General features: G+C 36.5%; 1 protein-coding gene across 3 annotated transcripts in view; it reads right to left on the bottom strand.

Annotated features, from left to right (window-relative positions):
* Nucleotides 1-6610: 6610 nt before the first annotated feature.
* Nucleotides 6611-25545, bottom strand: part of STIM2 (stromal interaction molecule 2) — a 65376-nt gene continuing 46441 nt past the window's right edge. For 2 of the 3 annotated variants that reach the window (XM_088163240.1, XM_088163241.1), the window contains exons 3-12: nt 25392-25506; nt 17802-17913; nt 16964-17079; nt 15553-15730; nt 14468-14645; nt 13746-13913; nt 13449-13549; nt 12963-13201; nt 9113-9314; nt 6611-8310 (exon numbers count right to left, since the gene is read on the bottom strand). In XM_088163240.1, coding sequence (XP_088019366.1) covers nt 7830-8310; nt 9113-9314; nt 12963-13201; nt 13449-13549; nt 13746-13913; nt 14468-14645; nt 15553-15730; nt 16964-17079; nt 17802-17913; nt 25392-25506 — 1890 coding nt within the window. In that variant the 3' untranslated portion in view covers nt 6611-7829. Of the gene's footprint in view, nt 8311-8690; nt 8840-9112; nt 9315-12962; nt 13202-13448; nt 13550-13745; nt 13914-14467; nt 14646-15552; nt 15731-16963; nt 17080-17801; nt 17914-25391; nt 25507-25545 lie in introns of all 3 variants that reach the window. The other variant, XM_088163242.1, reaches the window with a different exon arrangement.

Raw genomic sequence — 25545 nt, 5'->3', positions numbered from 1 at the left:
CCCACTATAATCGTGTCACCTCCACATAAGTGGGATTTTGGATTACAAGAGAAGCTGCTTTGAAAAAGCTCTTCTTGAGCTTCTTCCTTCTCTGAGCTACAAGGAAAGAGAATATTTAATACCAAGGACTATTAAACAACAAGGATTTTTTTTTCTGGTAGAGAGCCACAGGCTCTCAAATCAATCCTCATGCTCAAAATCACAAGGCTACATATTATTCCAGCAGTCACTTGGAAAGGCTTTTCAGCTTGTTCAGAAAGGAAAAGAAAGAGTGAAAAAAAACCCCCAACAACAAACACACAAGCCCAAAATCCCAAATCTTCAAAACGTTAAACAATTTAAACTCAGAAAAGCTCTTTCAAGCAAAAGCAGTAAAACTCAGGATTCACAAGCCTCACTGTGGCACCCTAGTTGCCGAACAAAATGGTCTCCACCTTTCCCTTCACAGCAATATTGCTGTCAAGCTTTAACAACAGCGTGAAAAAAAGAGATACTGGCCAGAGCCCTAAGCAGAACCAAGAAAACTTACCTCAAGATTAAAAAAAAAAAATATATATATATACTCAGGGAACAGGCTAAGATCAATTAAAATTACATAACATTTTCACTAACACAGTTTCACTTTTCAAAATGAAAGTCAGATTTATTCAACATTAAGTGCAACAACACATCAGAAATCAATAAAATCAATTTTCACTTATAAAGTAAAGCAAAGTAACATGAATAAACACAGGAAAATACTGTCTGAGACTCTCCAAGCAGGACATTTCTCATAAGACTCACAGAAAAGGGGGGGAAAAAAGGATTTTTATATGCAAACAGACTTAATTTCCAAAAATTCAGGTTTTTCCAGTTGTAAAGCAATATATAGCTAATGGGAGGTAAACTAGAAAAGGGAATGAAATGCATCATGCTGTACAACACCAAAGAAATACTCCAAATGCATTTGTGTACAGCATTAACAACATGCAATAGGTGAGATTAAAAGCAAGTACAGTGTATATCTTAGAGACAGAAACTAGTCAGTCTGAGGGCTTTGTTTCTTATTTTAGTTCAACAAATGAAAACAAACAGAAGCCAAGAGCAAACAGAGGAAGAGCAGAATCAGCATGGAGAACATCTCTTCCCAGAACAGTAAAGCATCTTAAGATTCAAATTTTGCACACATTTACTTGTCTTGGTCCTCTTCTTGCTGTGTCATTAAAATATATCCAGATCCAATGGGCTTTATGCAAGTATCTACATTTTTATAAAGCAGTAATTAAACAAAACAATGCAAGTCATTCAAATTCTGCAAATCTTTTTAGTCAGGCATTAATATGCTGAACACTCACTACAACTCAGTATTATTTAAATTAAAATAAAAACAGGGCAAGACATCTCCCAAACAGCCTTGCTGAAGTCTAGGGTATTCTAACTATATTTGTTGCTTGGAGAAGAGCAGTGTGAAAACAGACGTGCTACTCAATTAATTTCATTACGAATTATTTAAACAATACTTTTAGACAGCAGCTGGTCTCTTTGTTCATTCTATTCAGTTCAAAGCCTGACAGATTTCTCTTGCCAGTCTTTTTTTTTTTAAGCAATTTTTTAAGACAAACTCCCAAGATCTCCTATAGATTTCGTCAACTATTGAACAGCAAGCAAGCATAGCACACATGCAAGTTATTAGAATTAGAGAGCCAAATATAATTAACTACAAAGTTCCAAGCAGTAAATACATCCACATTCCCCTGGGGAGACTCCATCTTACTGGGAGATGGATTTGAAAGCTGATAAAAAACACAGGTTACTTAGTTCACTTCAGAAGTTCTCTGCCTTCCACCTGAAGACTTGCCAGAATCCATTCTACCACCCAACAAGCTAACGAGCTAGTACAAATATTCAAGATTGTCATTAATTTCTGTAAGAATGGCGTGATGGCTGACAACTGAAGACTGACTTTTGTAGCGTTGGACATACTGACCTTAATTTTAAATTAATTCAAGTCTGAAAATAATTGTGCAGCATTAACTCAAGACACAAATAAACAAATCAAAGGCTAATTCAAGGATAACTTTATCACTCACACACAAATCACACCAGCCAATGCTCTACCTCATTCACCTGAAGTACAACAGCGTTTTTACAATATCCAACTGTGACAAAGTCTTTAAAAGGCAACTATTTATCATTTATCTATTAGTAATTCCCAGCTGACAAAAAACCTGTAGTACTCTAAACAACTACCAGTACCTGTTTATTTCTTTAACAGGAGAGAGATCACAAAGAACTGAGTTGAAATAAAATAAAAGGAATGTGAAGGACAAAGTTTTGATTCAGGTGTCTTTAGCACATATTAAACCAAAACTGACATTAAGACATGCTACTAAAACTTATCTGAAACTGCTCTGAGGTCTGGCAATCAATCACCTCAGTTAGTACTGTAACTACTAAATTTAATGCTGGGTGAAATATAGAATAGAAATTAGAAATAAGAAGGTAATGCCCCGAAGAGTACACCTAAAGAAGAAAGTGGCATTTTTTGTTGGATAAGAAGTTACTGATCTGAAAGCCTTGAGACTGAATGTACCTCTTATCTCCAGCAATCTAAATTGTGAGTGTTCCTTAGGAGGAGACCAAATACCATGGAACATTTTTCATCCTCTCTGGTGAGCAAGAAGCATTTCTTTTTACCTTGCTCAAATGAGTTATCCTTAACATCTAAGCAGAAATCAAACTTCCCACTTTCATTCAGTGAAGCATTAAACACACAGAACACACACACATAATTTGGTAAACTTGAGATTTATAGTTGTAAAGAAAAATGAAAGATAACACAAATCTACTTTATTTCTGAGTGCCTGAAGTGTATTAATAAGTACTGCCATCTATTTAAGCAATATCAGATGCAAGAGCACCCAGGAACAATAGTTTAAAGTTTGATATTGTTACCATTTATATGAATTGGTACATTCTGTTTATGTAATAGAGGACTAAGTGGAGAGTCAGAAAAACACCATCTGTACTGGGCTGGAAGCAAAAACTATCTGTTAAACACCTGTGTGACACATTTGATCTGCTAGTGAAGCCTCAAAGAATGGTCACCTAAACATTTACACACTGTGAGGCAGCCAAACTCTGCAGGCAATTTTTGCTTATTAGTTATCCCATCATCTGTGTCTCCAGTAGAAAATGTTAGCAGCACTTAGACTCAACCAGGCTTCACCATGAATCACTGAAGATGCAACATCCAGGATTAAAATGCCTACAAGCAATTTGGAGCTGTGATTCAAACATGAGATAGTAACACATCCCTATAGTAAGAGCAACTGGAACAGATTAGAAAAATGTGGTCATTCTACTTAACATATTGTGCAAGGAAATAAGCAAATAGACAAGAGGTCCAAGAATTAGTAATTCCCCTACTTGGCTTTAAATAAAAAAATTATTTACTTTCTCCACTGCTTGTAAATACGCTTGTAATTAAATGGGAAAAAAAATATTTCATTGTATACTTATGAAAGTAAGGTAGCAATCACTCTCCAGCAATGTATCGTGGAAATGGAATGAAACTATCCTAAAACTCTAAAAGCTGGTGATACAAGAAATACTAATCAGCTCATTTCCTTCCTGTGCATGCCATGTTCCCATATTTTGGGAAGCAAAAGGGCAAAACCTTGAACACTTTAATTTCTAATTAGCTTTATCTTTTTAGGCTTTCAATCAGTTGTAAATTACTGCCTAACTCCAGCTGGTATGCTGGTATCCATAAATATCATAAGAAAACTGAAATCAAGTATTCTTGGCTTCATCATCTTCTAGGCTTCCAAACAAGGAACAATATTCCTACTATAATACTACTACTTGGCCTATGATTGAGAATTTCTCCTCTTTCAGCAAATTGCCCTTCAGGAAGTAGAGGGTAATCTGCTACCTAGTTATCAGTGGGGGAAGAAAAGTTGACATATGCCTGGAACTGTCAATGGACAATTTTAAGTTCCATCACTGAGCTGTGGGGATGAGGGATGAAGGGGAACCACCAAAATGAAAAACCAAAAAACTCAAACACAATGAACTGTTTTAATCTCTAAGACCACTATAAGATGGTAAAAACTATTCCCCACGGCAACCAAAATGCCTTTCCCAAAACCTTTATGCTAATCAAGTGTCATATTGCTTTTGTAAGAATTGTGGAAAGGTTTGGGTTTGTTTAGTTTGGAAGAACTGGGATTTTTTTTTCTTCTTTATATAAAACCATACATGACACTTCCTCATTTTACAAGTGACTTAAACAGCAACCTTAAACAGGGAGAAGTCTTTTAGGCAATTTCCACAAATGAGCTGCTGTCCTGACAAAGTACTCTAAAAAATATTTAAACAGCAAAGAGCCTCATCTTCTGAAATACCAGAGAATTAAAAATAGAACATGGATTTTAGCTATAAAAGCAAAAAAAACCCAAAACAAACAAAAAAAACCACAAACCAATCTCTAATGACACAAGCTGACTGTCTCAAGTGACTGCTATGTCCCATGAATCCTAGTGGTGGGAATGCTGGCTGGACTCACTGACTGCCAGCGAGTTCAAGTTACACTCTTAGCAAATGGAGGCAGAACAGAGAGCCTTTTGAGGCACATTGTCTCACTTCTTAGATGTTGACATATGCCAGGTACTTCAGGTACTAAGACTGGACTTGATGACTACCAGTGAAGATCTACCTTAGAGACAGGGCTCTCAACATCCCTCAGTAAACCATTTGAACCATTTGAAGACAGGAATTTCTGCAGTGGGAGCAATAGAAGCCACTTACACTGAGGACAAATTCAAATGGCAAGAAATGCAAGTGGCTATTAAAATAATAAAAATTAAACTCAATTAACTTAAAATCAGTTTGTGCTCCAACATATAATACTCACCACTTCTGATTGTATTAATTTAAGCTTTTTGTTCTCTAACACTTATTAAGAAGCAGCTATAAAGTTACAGGACAGCTGATGATACACTGAGTGTTGAGAGTAGTCTGTGCTCCAAAGGATTGCCATTTTGAAGCCAAAATATATCACTATGATAACCTCATTTGAATTGTTTGCACAACATCGTGAAATATCTTTTCCCAGAAAATAGTTAAATTGGGTTTTTTTAAATATATTTAACATTAACTCTCAGCCAATGAAGAGTTCAATACCTCCTCTATTTCACTTTTAGTTATACTTACTACAGAAAACTGAATTTGTCTGGTTTGAGTTTGCCCAATTTTTATGCCAGAATTAAGAAGTGCTGCCCTTCCACTACTCACTACGAGCTTTTTTTCCATGTGTAAATGTTTACTCTCCAGTACCAAAAGGCCACATTTTTTTGGTAATGATAGACACAGAGTTACTCAAACCTCACACCAAGATCTACTATCCAGCCCCAGATCTTATTTTCAACTCAATTATTGCTATAGCCTTCTCAAGTGCATCAAGATTTTTCTGGTAGTAGTCTTCTCCAGGTTGTTTGGGAGGCACAGTAAGTTCCCTACTTGCATAAAAGTAATTGTTCCCTTTGTAGATGTTCAAGTACTTCATCAGGCTTTAAACTACAGCTCTTGAAGGCTCAGCATTGAGGTGGCTCTTCAGCATTAGTCTTTTTTCATTGCTGCTTTTTGTTGTCTGCCACATAGAGAGTGTACAATCGTTGTTCAAAGAGACCAGCGTTACCTTGTGATTACTTTTTTTTTTTGGAGCTACAGCTGTTCAATCTGATGATTCAGAGAATAAAAGAACAATATTATGTTCTCATTATTTTCTATTCCACCAATTTTTTTCTTCTCCAGACTTTATCAAACAGTTGATTTGTCCCATGCTTTTCTGCATAGATGGCCTACAATCAGTCTCTGTTAGACAACAAAACTCTGGATTATTGATGTTGTCTTAGGGAATTAATCAATGTACCAGGACATTTAAAGTACTTGCATATACAAAGTCTCCACCCCTTCTCTTTCAACCATGTCACTAATCACAGTAAATCTGTTAAAATCACCACCACTTCTTGAGGAGAGAACTAACACATTTGGTATGTACAGTGGAACCTAAACAGAAAATGATAGAAAAGACATATATCACTTGATTTCAATTAGCTACAGGTTTTGAAGGCTCCTTACTAGAAAAAATGTAGGCAGTCCGTGAAATATTTTTTTCATACAGTACATCACATACATATTGGCAAGAAGTGAGCCCCTAATCACAAGTCCCTGGCAGTGGCACCTGCTACTGAGGCAACTAGAACACCCCTATGGAAGATCTGAGACTGTTTAGTCATCACTGGGTAAATTGCTTCTGTTGACTAGAGCAGGAGATATTTCTTTGGAATGTACCTCAGAAGAAATTCCTGCTCAGCATTAATATTTTCAAACTGAATAAAAGGCACTGTTACTTAAGCCATACATTTCTTGTCTCCAACTGTTTAAAAAAAATAAAAAGATGTTTTTGAACAATTAGCTACTGCTACCCTAAGAAGGCTTCCTTGTTACCTCACAGTAATTTCAACTCTCCCTAAAAAAGCTTCACAAAAATTGCTTTTATCTGAAGTATGTCATCGCACCTTTATATCTATCTTTATATCTAAAATTATGAGTTAGTATAACAGTATGCATTATAAAATTATACCATTTACTTCAGACATCTCTGAACAGCTAAATCTTCAAACTATACAAAAATAAAGTGTATGAAATCTTACAAAAGGAGGACATTAAGACAATAATAGCTAATTCAAAAAATATAATAACTTATACACAGCAGTAAGCATAAGCAATGTAGCCCACGACAGCTTCCAATTAACAGGACCTCTGAAACAAGCATCAGCTAAAATTGGAACATTCCCAAGCACAATAGCATTTCCAATTTATTATCTTTACCACAGTACAAACTTTCACAACCCAAATGTCCATTGTGTGTCAATCTGTAAACAAGATCTACTATTCCCCCTCCTCATTCTGAGGGGATGAATTTTTTCAGTCTTCAGTCAAGTTTCACAACCATCTTGCATAAGGAATCAAGAGCCTGTTCTCTTGGTAACTAACTTTCTTCTTTTTTGTTTTTTTTCTTTTTTCTCTTTTTTTTTTTTTTTTTGTTTGTTATACAGCCTGCAGTGAATTAAAATCACAGTGAAAGTCCTGGGAAAAAAATGATCTTTACAGCAGGACTTGAACCATTCTAATAATAAATGCATCTAACAAAGCTTCCCATAATAAAAGCATGACATTTCCATTTCCAGAAATCAAGTCAATTAGAAATGCTAAATTCTACTTAAAAACCCCAAAAGATCTAAAAGTGAAAAGATTCCTCTTCTCAAATACAAGTCTTTCAGTTTCACTTGCAGAGACTGTTCCAGTCTGTAAAACAGTAGTGCAATTCATTTAGTTCTACTTCTTTTATTTTTGTTAAAGTCCAGTAGATAAATGTCCTATTTCTATGGAAAGATAGGAAGATGCTCCAGTAAACAAGAAACTTTGGCAAGCCCAGGAAGGCTTACTAGTCCATTAAAGCTTAGGAGTCCAAAGTGGCTTAAAAATGGTTTATGAACAAACTTAAAAAAGCTCAACAAATCAAATTAAAAAAAAAAGCTGAAAAAGACAAACTAAAAAAATAAAGAAATAAATAGACAGAAATTAATGTAAACTGTCTGAACTTTTTAATGATTTCTCATTGACAGCTGGCACAACCGTTGACAGTACAGTCATTAAATATAGGTGACCTACAGAGTATTCCATTAGGGCATCCAGTCTGGAATGCTCAAATGGAATTACATTCCTAAAGATTTTAAAAATAGAGTTCTTATAATATTACTATAGGTTTTCTTCTGCCCACCTCACTTGCACTTCTTCTTGAAGAGGTTTTTTATTTTTGATGGCTTTTTATTTTTTTCACCATTCTGGTAGAGGTCCTGTGGGATGCTGCTTATCCTGGGGACAGAAGCAGCTTCATGGCTGGGTTTACTATCACTGCCGGTTGAAGAACATGAGGTGTGACGAGGCTTTGGGACTGGGATCCCAGTTGAAAGCTGGTTCATGCTGCAAGACTTCTCCAGGATTCCATTATAAACTTTGCTTGCAGGACTAAAGATCATGCTCTTAGTTTCTGCCATGCCTACACAGTCAGGAGAGCCCCTAGAAACATCTGCAGTTAGAGAAGAGGAGTCTCCTGTAGATGATTCCTCAAGTGAGAATTCTTCTGGTGATACTTTCTGAGGAGAAATTGTCTGGTACATCTCAAGACTTGCTGGAGGAGACTGTTTTCTTCCAATGGATGAATTTAAGGAGTCACATTCCGAACCTGTTTCCTGTACTTCCCTGAGTCAGAGCAGAGAGAAGAAAAAGTATAATGAAATGACAATTTCCCTCATACGATTAAAAAGGAAATTAATTTAGAATCAATAACATTAGTCTAAAAGCACCACCCACACTTTTCCTTAGTAGTTAATTAAACAAAAATTAAGTTAAACATTTTAAGTTACAACTTGCATTACATCATTTCATTATCTAAACTTAAGGGAATTAGTTTGTGCAATCTTGCTTTTGTGGGCAGCAGCATCTGCCCAGAAACAGTCATTTGCATCTCACTTCAAAGAACAAAATCTTTCTGGCACGTGAAGTCAGAAAAGTTATGAAATGAAAGAAGGAGATTTAAGCCTATCATATACAAAAAGTTTCTTCAGGACAAGTGTCCCTACCTTTCAACAAGCTCATTTGCTCCTTCCAAAAGGAATTTAACCTTTTCCTATGAGGCCATGTAACAAGAGTAGGTACACGCTCAACATGCTGTAAGAATTGTGTTACCATCCATCTCCTCTTCGCCCAGTAGCTGACATTGCTTTTGATCCTAGTTTCAGATGTAAAAGCCAGTAACATATTGTAATGGAGAATCAGGGTTAGTTCAGTGCACCCTGGATTGTAACATTACTTAACTGTATACGACATGCTAGTTATTTACACACACATACCAGACAAGAACTCTCTGCTCCACGTAGACTATATTAATTTATATTATCCTATAGATTACTTTAACTTTTGGCTTGGTTTAACCTCTAATTCTAAACTGTTAGTCTCAATAATCCTATCAAGAGTTCCAAGTGCTGTTTGCTAATCTCCGTACCATTGTTTATCAGCAGAGAAGTAAATGGCTTCCTCCTCCTCTTCAGTTCGATAGAGAGCTGGGCAGCTCGACACAGAGAGGATGTCAGGGTCAGGGGAGTGCAAAGCGTGCTGAGACTGTGGAGATGATGGCACAACACTGCGTCTTGATCTACACAAGCTACTGCTTCTTGCCAGTGTGCTGGGAGGTTTTACAATGGACCCTGAGGCAGAGAAAAAGCAAACCAAAACCCTCCGAGTGACTTCGATGTTATAAGTATCTACCCTGAAGACTAAGTAGCAGATACCTGCTTCAGCGACAGCGACTTTTAAACAACTTTGACATAGCTCGACAGTTGTAGAGGAAGAAAGACTGGCACAACTCATACATTCTAGTTAGATGAAGCAGCTAACCAAGATGCAACTGCAGAGATTTTGTGCCTGCCAAATACTACCCTGACCAAGTACACCAAAGTTCTGGCTCACTATACTCTCTTGAGAACAAAAAGATTCTACTGAAACTCCCAACCCTTCATAAACTAAAAATAGCAGCGCTGAAATTAGTATGTTACACAATGTCCTGTATTTTAATTGTGTGGTGATCTGGAGGTTAGAAGAAAATGTAAAGTTTTGCAATGTAGGTATGACTAACCAACAATTGATATATACTACACTAGTGGAAAAGTAGGTTAGATAGGGAAGACCAATTTTATTTATGTAACATGACAGAAAATACATCATTTGACTTCATTTTAAGCTTAAGAACTTCCTCTTAGATAACATGGTCTCTTGCCAGGCTAACAATGAATTTCTGGAAGCAAAAAGACTAAGAATGGGTGGAGGCAGCCTCACAAGACTTCATCAGCAAAGTACCCAACAGGAAGTGATTAACTCAAATGTTCCTAACTCAATTCCTTCTTCAAAAGATTATTAGGCAGCAATACTTGTACAGAATCTACAGATCTGTTTTCAGGCCAGCTGTTACAAGTCTCAGGATGCTTCATATCCCTCCTCAAAGTGTCCCATGAAATGCATCACTGCTTATGTAAGATACACCAGATCCTTATTGGTGTTCAAAATTGTTTAACAAACACAACACACTAAAAATCCCTTCAATTCTTTTTGTAGACAAGGATGTCTAGCCTGACAAAATACATTTTATTTTCTGCAATGCCAGTTTATCATCATTTAAGTTATAGTTTCCCTTCCTGGAATCTCAGAGAGATGCAGAAAGTTGGACAAGTTGTCCACTCTCTTTCAGTACAGGAAATCACAACTTCCACTGCACCTTTGCTGACATTTATTTCCAGTCCTGAGCAGGAAAGAAAGGTTTGTGAGTCTCAACATGAGAGTTGTCATGTAACTCAAACTTCTCATTTTACTTTTGAGGAATTCCCTACTGACCTTAAAAGCATGTTGGGAGCTCAAAAATCATCTTGTGTCATTACAAAAAAAATTCCTCAAGGAGCAAATATGAACTGAGATAAGAGATTAAGAATCTCTTTAGGAAATTTGTGCTACAGGTCCAGGTAAATCAGATGCCATCCTATTTGCTGGTATTAAAAAACAAAACAATACAACTGAAAAAAAAAAAAAAAAAAAACAAAAAAACAAAAACAACACAACAAGAAAAACCCCACCACCAAGATTGCACCAGCACTGGATTTTGAAAGAAATAACAAGCATTTTGGTTCTTTGTAGGTATACACACAGGAATATGAAGAATTAAGCTATGACAATTTAACATGTAGAATTTTCCAGTGCAAATGAAACTCACTAAATCAAGGAACCAGCTGAATCCTAATCAGTCAATGGAAAAGTAGAAGTTTCACTATCACCTTCCTGCTGTAAGGACTTTTTTCCATTGTCAGACACTATTTCTTAATCTATTTTTGTTCTTCAGCTTGATACTGATCAAACAGCTCTATTACTCGACACCATATTAGCCTATCAGTGCAATTGCTCTGGCATAATGAAGCCTGTCCAACAGACTTCAAATTTTGTCAATTTTAAGAGTCCAAAGGATGCTGGGGCAAGGCAATAGCCCAGACCACTTTAGATCCAGTAGCTAAAATAGCCCCTTTCTTAAGTGACCTCCTGCACAATGCATTTTGCCTGATGCCCCATGACCAAGACAAGCCATTTTGCTTCTGTCCTTCCTTGTGTGCATTTGTTATTTTTGTCTAAAGGATGGGAGTAATTCAGCAGTTACTGAACTAACCTACAATAACTTCAATAAATTCAAACAATCCTCAACACTAGTTTCAACAACAGATCATTTAGCATATTTTCCTCTCCTTCCCCACTCCTAAGTGTTTCCATATTTTATCTACTGACAGAAATTTTAAAAGCTAGTAAACTAAGGACAAGCTACTTCCTTCATGTGATAACTTTGACAGCACCAGGTTCTTGTGCCTTACCAAAATTCAGAAAGGAAAAAAAAAGGGAAAAAAATTTTTGTGGTGTTACTAAGATTCAGATTACTTTCATCACTGAGAAAGAAATACTTGCAAATGAACTGATCTTAAGCAAAAAAAAAAAAATTAAAGTATAATTGTAAAAGCATACAGTAAAGTTTCAGCTAAGTATGCTCTTACAAACAGTACAGTCCTTTTCTAATTGTAGTTCCTTCAACTGCACTCTCTTGTCTAGCTTCACTTCTATGCAAGAGCTAAATGAGAAGAGTGACTAAAAAAAACCCACAAGTCTGAAGTCTTTTACACATATCCAAGTGTTGTATTGTAGACCATCTGGAAAATCATGACAATAAATGGAGCTCTCCATTTTGAAATCAGACCACAGGCTGCTCTATACAGAATTGGAAGCTTAAGTATAGACATCCATATTTTATTGGGTCTCCAATAAATTTGTTGCTAGGGTTTAAATCAAAGTATTTGCACTGAAGACAACTAGAGAAACAGCGTTCCTTAAAAGTGATCAGAACTTGCAGTAAGTAATGTTGCAAGAGGATTAATGAACTTTTCAATGTGGCCTGCAGAAAAAAAAGGTTGGTACGTTTAGAAGAAAAACAAGTGCCCAAGGCACACTAAGTGAAACCAGCAAAGTGGCGACCTTATGTTATTTTAAAACACAGTTTGAAATTCTTCTGAAAATCCCAGCCCTGGAAGAAAAATGTGCCCACGTGACAGTTTTCCTTCCTACTCATTCCTCAGTTTAAAAAAGCTTGTTTGAATAGCTGCATGGGAGCTCATCTTTTTGATTTGCCTCTAGAGTCCAGTTAATCACAGTCTCCATGAAACAGGCTCTTGTTCTGACACAATGACTCATGATGCAAGGGTGGTCTGAATCCCCAGTGCATATCTTCTGATCACAGTTTAACCAAAGCTGGATTTCTCTCCCTCCAGAAGTCAGCCTCTCTGATGGACACTCAAACAACCCACTGTATCCAAACACAAACATTCTGCCTAAAAGCTTCGCCTGAACAACAACGGGATTTTGTTCTGACCATGAAAGAATGTGCATAAGGCTATGTAGCATGGGGGCCTCCCAAAGGACGTGATCTTCTGCATAGCCTAAGGAACCCTGAGCTAACAGAAACTCAGCTATTCATTACAAACTTTTGTCTAAGTCGCAATCCAAGGCTGACAAGCACTTGCAAAACCTTAGCTGAATTTGCCCCACTCTCCCACTGAAACAAAATAAAGGCTTTTTCTTCATGTTATCTTCATTGCAAAACCCAATTTTTCATTTATGTAAGTCCCACTAGATCTATCTGAAATGTTGCAAAGAATTTTGGTCCTTTTGACTTTGATCTAATCCTGTTTGATTTCAGTACTCTTCTCCCACCTTGACTTGAAAATCCCATGTCCCCACAGTTTTTCCCCTTTCTTTTTACTGAGCTCATCACTTACCATGAAACTGTGAAACTATTGGAGGAGTGTCTTCATCTAAGTCATCAACTCCCCCTGCAATTGGGTATGGAGGAATGGAAACTCGAGGCATAACTACCCAGCTGTGATCAGAGTAGAGAGAGGAGGTCAAGCTTGGTAGCCCAGAATTGTGAGCGATTTGAAACCCGCAAATCTTCTCAATCTGTTGCCATCGATAAAGACGCTCTCGCAAACACGTCGTCAACTCAGAGAGTGCTTTCCTGAAGAAAAACACATATTAAAATTATATGCACTGTTCTTATTGATAAAGCAAAGCAACACAATCATTCCAGCATACCAGAAGATCCATTACAGCTGTAGAAATATTCACATTTTAGTACCTTTTAAATTGCTATTCTAAAGTGCAAAACCACTAAGACACTCAATTCCATAACTCTCAAAAATGCCATTGTTCCAGGAACAAATAATCACAAAAGAATATGCATCCTGTGCTGGTAACCCTCTTACTTTGCTTCAAGAATTTTATGGTCCACTTCATCCAGGGAGGAGCTGTGTGCAACATGTAACGTTCCAAATACAGTGCTTCTCTTCTTTTTTATCTTTTCTGCCTAAAAAGCAAAGTAAAGTGAAATGCATAAAACCAGAAGCATCCTTAAGAGATGACCAAATATTAGCAATATTGGCAAGCAGCAAACAACAATTCAGTGAAGAAAAAAGCACAGATGCTTATCTGCTTTGTGTTTACTATTTCAAATCTCTAGCAACAGATCAAAAAAATTAAGTAGCTGAAGAATAATTTATTACCTCATCTTTAGCAATTGCTAATTGCATTTCTGCATGCTGTCTTTTGATATTGTAATATTGTACTTCAACTTCATGTGTTAACTGAAGCCACTTCTGCAAAGCTTCAGGAACAGACCAATTACTTCTCAACTCAAACTCCTTCTCAGCCTTTTTTAAAGCCATACGAACCTAGCAATCAAGAAGAAATTAAAGTGTCACCAAAAGTATCGTTAGAACTAACAGGTGAATTATAAACACCTTTATGCCCCACAGCAACATACCAAAGTTTGACAGTTTTGGTGTGTGCCTATTGTTGTCAGGTATGCACATCTGGCATCTCTGAAATCTACCATATGACCTTCCATAATTTTTCCAATGATATATAATTCCTAATTCGAAGTTTAAATTTTTTTGTAAATTGATAATTGTTTTAGAACAATAAATCCAAATTTATTGCTGTTCAGATGAAAGTTACTCTCTCGCTTCTAATAACAAGATAAAAAAGAGCTTTTGTATATATTTTTGCTCAGTGAATCCCAAAATATTATGAAAGGCTAATATACAATGTTTACAGCTTCTAATAGTTTCAGGATTATTTTACTAGGTAATGGCATTAAGCACTCTCAGAATTTTTCCATTCAAATCTAGCATTTGGAGAACGCTGCTTTTAAAAGTGCTGAGGATCTAATAAAACCAGGACCAATTTAAAGTCCACACTAAATTTATAAACAGCTGGCAGGTACCTGTACTAACTCTTCCTCTGCATATTTGAGCCTGCTGAGCTCACATTCAGCTCCCTCTCTCAGTTCCCTTAGGCGATGAGCTTCACGTTTTGCATCATTGATCTCATCCATCATTTTGCGCTCCAGATTTTGCTTTTCAACAGCAACGTTTCTATTCTCTTCTTGTGCTTTCTCAAGCCTTCACAATTGAACAAAAAATATGAAAAAATACACAAAATATTTGTTAAATGTTGCAGTCCTCAGGATAAAAAAATTCATCCAGCAACAGGGCAAGAGGCAATGGGCACAAACCAAAGCACATGAGGTTCCGTCTGAACATCAGGAAACACTTTCACCATGACAGTGACTGAACACTGGCACAGATTGCCCAGAGAGGTGGTAGAATCTCCATCCTTGGACATATTCAGAAGCCACCTGCCCATGGTCCTAGGCAATCTGTTCTAGATGATCCTGCTTGGGCAGGAGGGGCCGGACAAGATGTACTCCAGAAGTCTCTTCCAACCTCAACCACTCTGTGATAATAAAGACTCTGCAAGCTTCATGAATCAGCAGCAATTACATCACACAACGTGATATCCACGCCAGGCACAATACCCAAACTCTTAGGTGAACATCATTAAAAGTGTAACATCAAAATACAAGTCTCTATAGACAGCTGTGTTACAGGTGCACCATAGACTATCAACTCTCACACTGCTATATATGCAACAGAAACTAATCAGTTCAGGTCTGTTTCAATCTTAAAAGCTTAAACAGAGAAAAAAATGTTCTCATTTCTATGTATATAACTATTTAAAACAAACTGTAATTATATGAAAATGACAATACATACTTTTAAATCTGTAGGAAAAAAGACTGAGCCTCTATTCTCTACCTTCATCCACAAGTTTGTATTGCCTGCTAAAATATCCAGGAGCAAGCTCTACCCAAGATATCAGCACAACTGAAATCACAATTTCCATGCAAAGGGAAGATGAACAAAATCCAAAAGCAGTTAATGCAAAAAGCTTAAGACTGTAAAAAATCTGAATTCGTGTTTAACCTCAAAACAAAAGGACAAGGTTTTTTTCTTTCAGGTTTTATACCTTTCCTGCAAGTCAAGAAGACTTTGCTCTGCTGTTTGGAGACTTTCTAAGTCCTTCATCATTTTTGTGATATGTTCTCTTGAAGTTCTGTTCTGTGTATAGGCAAACCAGCAGCCTCCAAAACCAATAACTATAGAAACTGTTAATATAAAATCCTTCATCCAGTTGTGAGGGGGACCTGTGCAGAGAACAACACCATCATTAACTAGTTCATTGATACAGACAACAGACTAAGGCCTTCCCCCTCTCTCCCCAGCCTAAAAGGTGACAGAATTTGATGCTAAACAGAATTCTAGCTCCTTTAACTCACACCACCTCCAACAACTACCTTTCAAATGCATTCCACAGCATTTTCCATACAACATAAACAGCTCTGCTCTATTACAATTTACTTAATCCATACTAAAATATTCATTAGACTGAGAAAAGCTTACTAAATCCCTTTGGAGTATTTAGAGTTAAAAGAGTTCCACAATTGCACTTTATCAGGCCAGTAGGAGGTGAAATTCGATTTGAGCAAGTTCTACCCAGTCTGCACCCTTTTGAATACCTTATGCTGAGTTAAAAATGCACTTGGAAAAAATAAAGTACATTTTAAAATGGTAACATAGCACTTTTTAAAAGTAAAAGTTGGATTGTCAAATTATCATATCCAAGATTCACATTACACATCTTTTTTAGCACAACTTGTATAGTCACTTGCCCATCTCTAAAGACAGTTTCTGCAAGCATTAAAGATCTAACACAAAGTGCTTTTCTTCCCCCCACTAAAAATCCCCAGCTGAGATCTGGCCTGACTATTTCAGGAACCCCTGACATGCACAGCACCAGAGCAGAACTGTAACTGTGCACAATCAAGCATGCAGAGCATTGGTGATGTGGTATGGACATGGCTGCATATGGTAAAATGGGTCAGATGTGGAACTCCTGAATGAAATTTAACTGCACTTAAGTATGTACAAGACATAGGTGTTGGATTTGCATCATCATCTCCTTTTTTCTTCTTGGAGAAGGTCATCCCCTCTCATTTCACCATCCCAGCTGCACTCTCGAAGCTAATTAAGAAACGAATGCAACCTCAGTTATAAATGTAATTTAAGCAGTAAAAAATATTTAGAAGACACTTCTTGTGACACAAAAGCCAACATTCATCTGTCAAGTGAGGTTATACTAAAATTTCTACATGATCTTATGCACTTCACTTCAGAAGTGAACCTTTGTTCTGCTCACAGCACCTAAATAACCTCTTTTAATTCACTGCAGAGTTCCACAACACATGCCAAGCAATCCATCAGCACATCCACAAAATAGATAAGCTGTCCTATCTACAGTATCAAGTGTCATGGAAAATATGCTCTGTTGAATTCTTACAATCAAGAGCTAAGAAAAAAAACTCCAAAAAGTTACTAACGGGTGAGAGGTCCAAATAAAACAACATCCAAGGCTTTAAGCTGAAGCTTCTGTCTATGACTCCGGTCAATTATTTTCAAGTGAGAGATCATGAAAGCATGTTCATTTACTGCTATCCTGTTAATGACAAGACAAAATGTTACCTATTCCACAAACTATATTCAAAATAAGCCTATGCAAAAAAAAAAAAAAAAAACAAAAAAAAAACAAAAAAAAAAAAAAACCAACCAACAAAAAGAAAAAAGACATCAATAACATCAATAGCATTTCTCATAGTTATATAGATTACAGCTATGCAATTAAGAGTGAGGAATACAATACAACAGTAATGCTGTATAAATGCATATCAGCATGTGGCAAAAGAAGAAAATAAAATCCTTTAACTATTCTTTTCCTTCTGGAAAAAGATCATTAAATAAAAAATAAATCCATTTAGCATAGTGAAAGATATTTACAGACTTGTGACACCAACTCTTAAATACATGCAGTACTCAGGTGCGGTATTTATTCTCCAGGAAAGGCATTTTACTGTTACGTTGTTGTATATACCCATAAAATAGATGGGAAGAGGTTGAAAAAGAAGTTTGCTACCACACAGAATTATGTGGTCTTTGATAAGAGTTCCACAGAAAGAAACAGAACTTTTATGAAAGTTGTATTTTGAAATATTCTGGCAGAGAAAAAAATGCAGCCACCTCTTCAAAACTGCAAGGACACCTCTTTTCTTGCATTTGACTGTATCTTGTTAGACTTTAGTTTCACATAGTTGTTCCTACCATATAGACTAATGCAGCAACTTATGGGGAATTATTTGAAACTAATCCAAAAGATATATTCACCTGGGAAGTGTTGTTCCATTGACATTGCTGTCTCTAAAATTCTTTTCATATTGGGGCAATTCAACAAAGTCTGAGAGCCACTGAAGAGTGTCTTCTTGAGTCCAGTTATGAACTGAAAGAAAATCAATTACCTTAGGTTTTTAGTAAAAATCAACAGCTTAGAAAACAAGCAATAGAAATGCAGGTTACAATAACCAAGAGAGTTTAGCCAAATATAATTCCAGAAAAATTAGCATTACCAAGGTGTTTCTGGCATTTCGTCTTTTTCATTATATGCCCCCCATGAAAGCTTAGGCAAACTATAAATAAACAAGCATGGAACCAATAGAAATATTTCTTTATTAAAACTTTCACAGAACAATTTAGCTTTTTGCTTTAGCTTAAATCAGGACAGCATCTTGTGACTTTCATTTACTTAACCCAATTCCAGCCTCAACCCCTTTGTCCTTGCTACCCTTGCAGAACTAAACACACATCAGCTGGTGCTGTAACCATTTGAGGCAATGTACCAAGATCTTTCCCAGGATGATGCCTTAAGAACTTGGTTTGACAACTATTTTCTTAGAGACTTATGCCTACTAACCACAAAATGGGAGCTGACAAGAGAAGGAGACTGAAAGAAAACACCAAAAGACAAAAGAAATTTAACAAGAAAACTATTAAATTTCTCTCAAACATGCCCAAGAAAAGTAGAATTACATTTCAAAAGTACTCTAAGAAAAATTACAACAAATATGTAGAGAATAATTAACAAGTTTCCTTAATAACAGCAACACTCTACATAAACATTCATAGATAAAAATGTGCTAAGAAAACACTACCCACAGATATTTAAAAAAAAAAAAATCATATTTCTGTCCCTTACAGACCAGCTGCTACAGTTTACAGCTTCCCGCTGACAAAATTGAAAGGAAATTGTTCGTTCCATTTATGAATCTGCAAAAGTCTGCATATGAAAGAAGCAGGGACAGCCTCCTTCTGGACAGACATGTATTCACATGAAAAACTGGGCTTTTTTTAACATTTCTCTATCTAGAACTACTTGCATATGACAGTGCTGGGCAGAGATTATCACTAGGACACATTCTCAGTGGTGACTTTTGAAAATAATCCTTTAGAAAGCATTGCTGAAAGCTTGACAGGTAAAGCTGCAGGCAATGGAAATTTTTATGAGTTCAAATTCATATTTCAGTTCACACTGTAACAGAAATAAGGACTTCTAGGTCTCTTGTCTACACTAGCACAGCTGCAAAATAAGCTTAAACATTTTAGATTATTATCATTCCAGATAGGCAGAGACAGAACTCATTTCACAGACTCACTTATGGCTTCAAGAAACAAACTCACAATGCAAACCTGTTGTTATCTACCCATATGAATGGCTACACAACCTTCCCAGTATGCTGCCCCGTTTCTTTCTCTTTTTGTGAGCTACAGTCAGGTACTGATTTGAAACAGACTCAGTTTTGCCATATTACCCTAAGATTTTATGCTAAATATCCGGGCTCCATTTATAAACAGATGGTTTTCCCATTGCAAAGATTCTTAACTGTTTTGTGAATAATAAGTAATCAGATTTAAAAATCAAAGTCATTTGACTGGTCTTACAAGTCTCAAAAGAGTGGTTAAATCATCCAGAAAAATATCACCTTAACTGCATTCTAGAAATATGTTCATAGACTCATCCAAAGTAAAAGCATTGTTTTTTGTTGCGACATGAGAAAAAAAACCACCTGAAATAGCCACTACACACTATCACAGACAGTACAGAACACTCAATTTCAGAAGCAACACAATTGACTGAGTTTATAAATTGGGGGGGAAAGGTTAAAAATACCGTTGAGACTTTTCACTTCTACTGCTGAAAGAATGTTACATAAATGTATAGGTTTCTATAATCCAGTAGTAATATTAAACATATTATGCTGAAAGAAATGAGGTACATATTTAAGTGATTTAGCATAGAGCAAATCACATCTGTTGCACTGCTTACACTGGTGTGGTGTTTTCTTCATAGACCATCAAGGAAATTTTCCCAAACAAATCAGTTTTCTTCTGGAAAAAGCACTTTATTATTCATTATCTATGTGTATCAGATACCTCCGCTACTACAGAAACTGAAAAAAGAAGCAACCACAGTCTATCCTAAACCAGAACTGAAACCTGGACCTTCTCCACTCTTATACTGTTAGTCATTTATTAAAAAATAATATTGATTACTTCTTTATGTTGTGTCCCTTTAACTCACCACTCAAGCTTTTAAGCTATGACTATATATTGTCATCTCTTGTTCTGGGATGTCGAGAACTGAATCTCTTCTCACATACACGTTTTGCAAGAAATTTAGATTTATTATGTAAACTAACTCTTCATTCAGAAAACTCCAGTGCCAGTGCCCCCCAAATCCCCAAGTTTTCCAGGCAGACTCAGACTGTAAACTACACTTCCTTTCTTCTTTGCTTTTCTATCAATCAGTGAAAACATTCAGACTATTTCTTTTTGTTGATATCTTCCATATGCCATAGGTTGGTAAGGAGCATTACTTGACTTGTCCCCAATAAGACTTCATGACATATATACACGGTTGTTTCACAACAGCATCAAGTACCGAAAAGCAAACTGGCTTTTCTCCTCTCCACAAGAAGCACTTACAGTCCACTGAAACATGACACAAGTGTGACATACACCAGGTGTACTGAAGGGCAAGCAGGCCAGTTGAAATCCATCTTGATCAGCACAGCCAATTAGAATGTGCCAACTCCCACTAACTAGCTGAGGTGGTAATTTTTCCTTAGTTTAATCACCAAAAAAGAAAGCAGTACTTCAGACAGCAGAGTAGCAAGTCACAATTACTCTAAGTTAAATGCATATAGCATTACAGAGTAATTATCCTTCTCTATCACACCCCTTTTCACAAAGAGATGCCTTCAGAGAGAGGATGTCAGCACTGCTTTGGGCAGGCAGGCATAGAAGGCACAGTGTTCACACCCCAGAGAAGCACTCAGTCTCTAGACCTCCATCAACTATTTTACTTCAGACCACAAGTTTGAGTTTTGGGCGTTTTTTTCTACTTCTTTTCAACTGTTCTACCAACACAAGGTAGAAGGTGAAGACAGCAAAAGTAGCTTTAAACTGGTCCTGTATTAAAGTTTCTGATTGTTAACCCACATTAATTAGAAGATCAGAATATTTACCCGTTTTTTGTGTTAAATTTATCATATCACACAACAGGATTCAAAACTTAGTTTTTAGGACCTTCAGCAGTAACATCAGCAGTATGCAGCATTATGTAACTCATCTTTAGCCAAGCCCTGCTTGCATGCATTTCCAACCTCCAGATATTTAAAACCTGAGACAGCAGATGATTAGAGCAAGGCAGCCACAGCATGTTTGTGGTATGCAGTTTAGTCCCGGTTGCAGTAAGAACACTTGTGTAGTTTTACATCAGAATAAAACAGATGATCACACATGCAAATACAGAGCCATTTTTTATCTTTTTACCCCAATAAATAATGTACCAGACTTTAGTTCATCTCCTATTTTCCACAAAGAGGGAAAGAGAATTAAAGGGGGGGAAAAAAGGGCATGCATACAAGGCAAGGAGATGATTTTTTTGTATTAAAAGGCAGTCTATAGGAGATACTATACGTTAAAGCTCATATATGTCATAACGGTAAGAAAAAAAAAGCTACTTTTTCTTTTTTTTTAAAGGCTGTTTGTAACAACTAGGTTTTGATAGGATTCAAATTAGTCTGCAAATAGCCAAGCATTCACAAACTCCAGGTTTGACTTCAACAGTTTTCACTACAAAATTAAGTCCCAAGGGACAATGCTACATCACTAAGAATGCAGCATCCAACCCTACTCACTGAGACAGGTCAGAACTACCCAGATGAAGGCCCTGGACTGAATTTACAGCCCCTTGCTACTAAGTACCTACACTCCACTCTTCAGACAGCAAATTCACATGACCACAACCCATTACAGGGGCAAAAAGAGAAAACAAGTGCCATTGAGTGAGGAAACTTCCTAAGACAATGGTACGAAGACTGGTATTCAGACATCAAATCAAATGTTCATCTATCCCCTTTTCCACACTCAAAACTACTACCTCTTCAAGGCTCTTGCAGAAAAAATACTGAGGTTAATATCAAAGGAACATCTTAACAGTAGCTACTATGTTTGTTACTTTTGAATAGCTGAAAGACTCTGTAGAGTACATATATAAATACTGCTTAGTTAGGAGACAGTCAAAGAATACCATTCAACAAGCATATACTGGCATTTACATCTAAAGAACAGTAACACACAATAACAGAGGTCAGAAGACTTTCAGAGAGGAGCATCTTCTACATTTTAAACAGCTATGATGGTTCATAGTCACTCCTCTAAACAGAGCATTCCGTAGAATTCGATTATGAGATTTTAAAAATTCAAAGGTCACAAAAAGCACATTCTAACTAAATTAAATTAAATTACAGTCTTGTTTTGTACCAAAGGAGTCCTTGCAGCAACAATAGGCTAGATGCTGATTCAAACTGTGATATAACTCCTTGCATGCAGGTAAAACCTGTAACAGCCTTGAACTTCCTTTAATTTGCACCAGCCTAGGCTGTGCCTTAAGGATTCTGCAGCAGGCAGAGACTTCAAAAACCTGCCCAGTGCCAGAAATATTAAAAATCAATATTCTGAAGCCCCCCTCTTTTATTAGGCAATTTTCAGAGCTTTAAATGCAGCCAACCTTCAGTGTTACATTCAGTGCCTAAAATCCTTCTCAATCAATATTTAAAAGCAACCTCTATTTTCCTTAACCCTAAAAGGAGACACCAAACAGCAATGGCATTGTTTTGTTTTCTTCCCTCAAATCTTATCTGTCCTGCACCACCAATATGTTAAACAAAGAATACCTTTAAGCTATTTGACAAATATTTAAGACAAGCATTCACATAAAGCAAGCTTCATGGCAAAGAATGGGCAAGTTCTAATCAGCAACTACTCAGCAGTAGATCAAGAAGATGTTTTTGTATATATTGTCAAGAGCACTCGAGTCTGTAATTCTCACACAGATACCTCAATAGATTACTGTCACTGTCATTTACACTACCTTCCATTCTCTTGTTTAATGTTGTCAAATTGCTATAAACGAGTGGCACATAAAAATAAATAAAAAATTCTTAAGACATATAGAAAGCAATGGCAGTATTTTGCATGTTACCTAAAACCAATTTAGAGTAGTTCATTTTCTGAAGCGCTTCATGCTTTCTAACAGTCAGCAGACCACTATTAACACTGCTCAGGGAGTCTCATTCTAAAGGTCTCCCTGTGGTACAAATTTAGTTCTCTCAGCAGGATACACAAATAAAGCCATTATAAACAGACACAACGAGATGAGACGTTCCTCTCCAAGTCTTTTGAGTCTTACTCATCCTGCTCACTGCATTCAAGAAAACTGGAATAAAGATATATACAACAGACAAACTACACTTCTAGCATCACTATAGCCTAAATTTTTGAAGAGTTACTCATGACTTAGACCAATAGTTCTGAGGAGGTAATTTTTTCTGATAATTTAGTTGCAATACTTTCAGGGAACAGGATCTTCAGTATGTATTTAAAGAATATTTGAAGAGATGAGGCCAAAAGTTATTGGTTGAAACAGATATTTACTATATACCAAACACTTCATGCATTACCTCAGAGTGCACTTAAGTGACTTCCTGCATTAGCAGAATGAACAAATGCCATATTCCTGGTCTCGTTCCCCTCTTGTTCTTACTTCCAGTTGTTTGGCCCATACCAAGTTTTAGTCTCTATGCTCACCATTAGAACATGTGGTTTAGGAATGGCATTCTCAAATTTAGTAGCCCTTCTAAAAACGTGTGTGGTTTCCCTTCCCCCTCCAAATGGAGGCACAAAGGGAAAAGATCACAGGTTGAGATAGGAACAATTTACTGGAAACAGCAAAGAGATAAGAAAATGAACAATAATAGCAACAATACAATAACAAAAGGTATAAGAAAAATAAACTACTCACATGGAAAGCCCCTGACAATAAACAAATACCAGATCTGTTCCCCCTGTTTCTCAACCAGAATGAGCCCGTAAGAGAGAGACTCCCATTCCTGGGCTCCCAGCAATGAAGTGAGGTGGTATAGGATAACACTCAGCCTGAGCTATGGCCCCTCCTGACTACTGCTGAAAATTAATCCTGTCCTGGCCACAGCCAGGATAACACACCTTTGGAATGAGGGGTGGGATGGGGAAGGGGATGAGGAAGTTAGGTATTTTTCTCCTAACAATTCTAACATTACAGATCTCTTTTTTAACCACTATATCTTGGGACATATTTGGCAATCAACATTGTACTGTTGATTAAATGCTGTCCTTGGATATTTGGAATAGTTGGCTCAACTTACTTATTTCATTTAAACCAAAGTGAGGGACGGCTGGTGGTGTTGGGGAGTCAGTACATTTTACTGTATCCCAAGTCAAAGAAGATTTTCAAAAATGCTTTGGACTAAGAATTCTAGATCTTTGTAGCTCAAATAAAATTTAAATCAAAGTGAAAGTGCATTGAATTTTTCACTTAATGCTATATAAAAAGTATTTTAAAATAGCTTGAGAGAAACCTTTAGGGTTTTTTAAATTAAAAACATGCTAATCTGAAGTTCAGCACCTGCACCAGTCACCTCAAAAAATTAGAACCTCATGTAAGCTATCTTAGTTTACTCAGTTTACAGCAAGCTTACTTAGTTTACAATACACAAAACACATGAAGAGGAAGTTACCTCTAGCTGGAATAAATTAGTTCTTAGTCAGGTTTATGTGTGCCTATAAATAACAATGTCAAAACAGATTGATGAAGATGCTTCAAGAGGTCATTTATTCACTACTCTATATCTGGTGGAAAAATTGTTGAATTATAACTAGGTCAACAGCCACAATAATTTTCAGCTATACTTCTGTTATAAGTACAAGACATGTTGTTGGCTTTTTGCAAATATTGGCATAAATGCTATATGTGTGTGTATATATATATATATATATATATATATATATATATATAAGCTTTTCTATACGAATATAAGTTTTTCTTTTCTTCTTTCTCTTCTAATAGCAAAAGTTAGACATGAGTTTTTTTAAGATAATATGCTTAAACTACCCGCTTAGTTGAAGTAACAGCCTGTAAACGTGTAATGAGAACCCTGCAGCTGACACAACAATTATCAACACTCATGGCTGCAAAAAGCCGGGATCACAACCCAAATTATAAAGGTGATTAGAAGAAAATTAAAACCACAAGCCAAAAAACACGCATACTCTAAAAAGACAAACCCAAGAAGTGGCCATGCTAAACGGTTCCCAAAAAAGGTTTGACTATGCATAAAGGACTATGAATATGCAACAAGTTGATGTATTGTAAAATGTATTTAAAGGGGCTTTTCCGAAGCAGCCACGTGCTCTTGGCAGCACGCCAAGCACCCGGCAGTTTTAACCCTTTGCTTTATGTTTGTCTCCTATTGTCTTTTTATAAAACCTTTTAAATTTTACCAAGACAGAAAACCGTGTTTTTCACACTTCTTTACCTACCTTCAGACGTTTTCCAGCGTTTCCACAGATCCTCAATGGTGATATGCTTGTCTTCTCTGTGCAGGTGACTGTGTTTATTTGAGGCATCCTTGTATTGCATATCTTCCCTTAGAAACTGAAGAAAAGAGAAAAACATCACCTTAAAAGTCTAAAT

Source organism: Sturnus vulgaris, chromosome 4, assembly GCF_052056855.1.
Source record: "Sturnus vulgaris isolate bStuVul1 chromosome 4, bStuVul1.hap1, whole genome shotgun sequence".
In the NCBI taxonomy this organism is placed as follows: domain Eukaryota; kingdom Metazoa; phylum Chordata; class Aves; order Passeriformes; family Sturnidae; genus Sturnus; species Sturnus vulgaris.
This window is presented reverse-complemented; position numbering and strand designations above follow the sequence as displayed.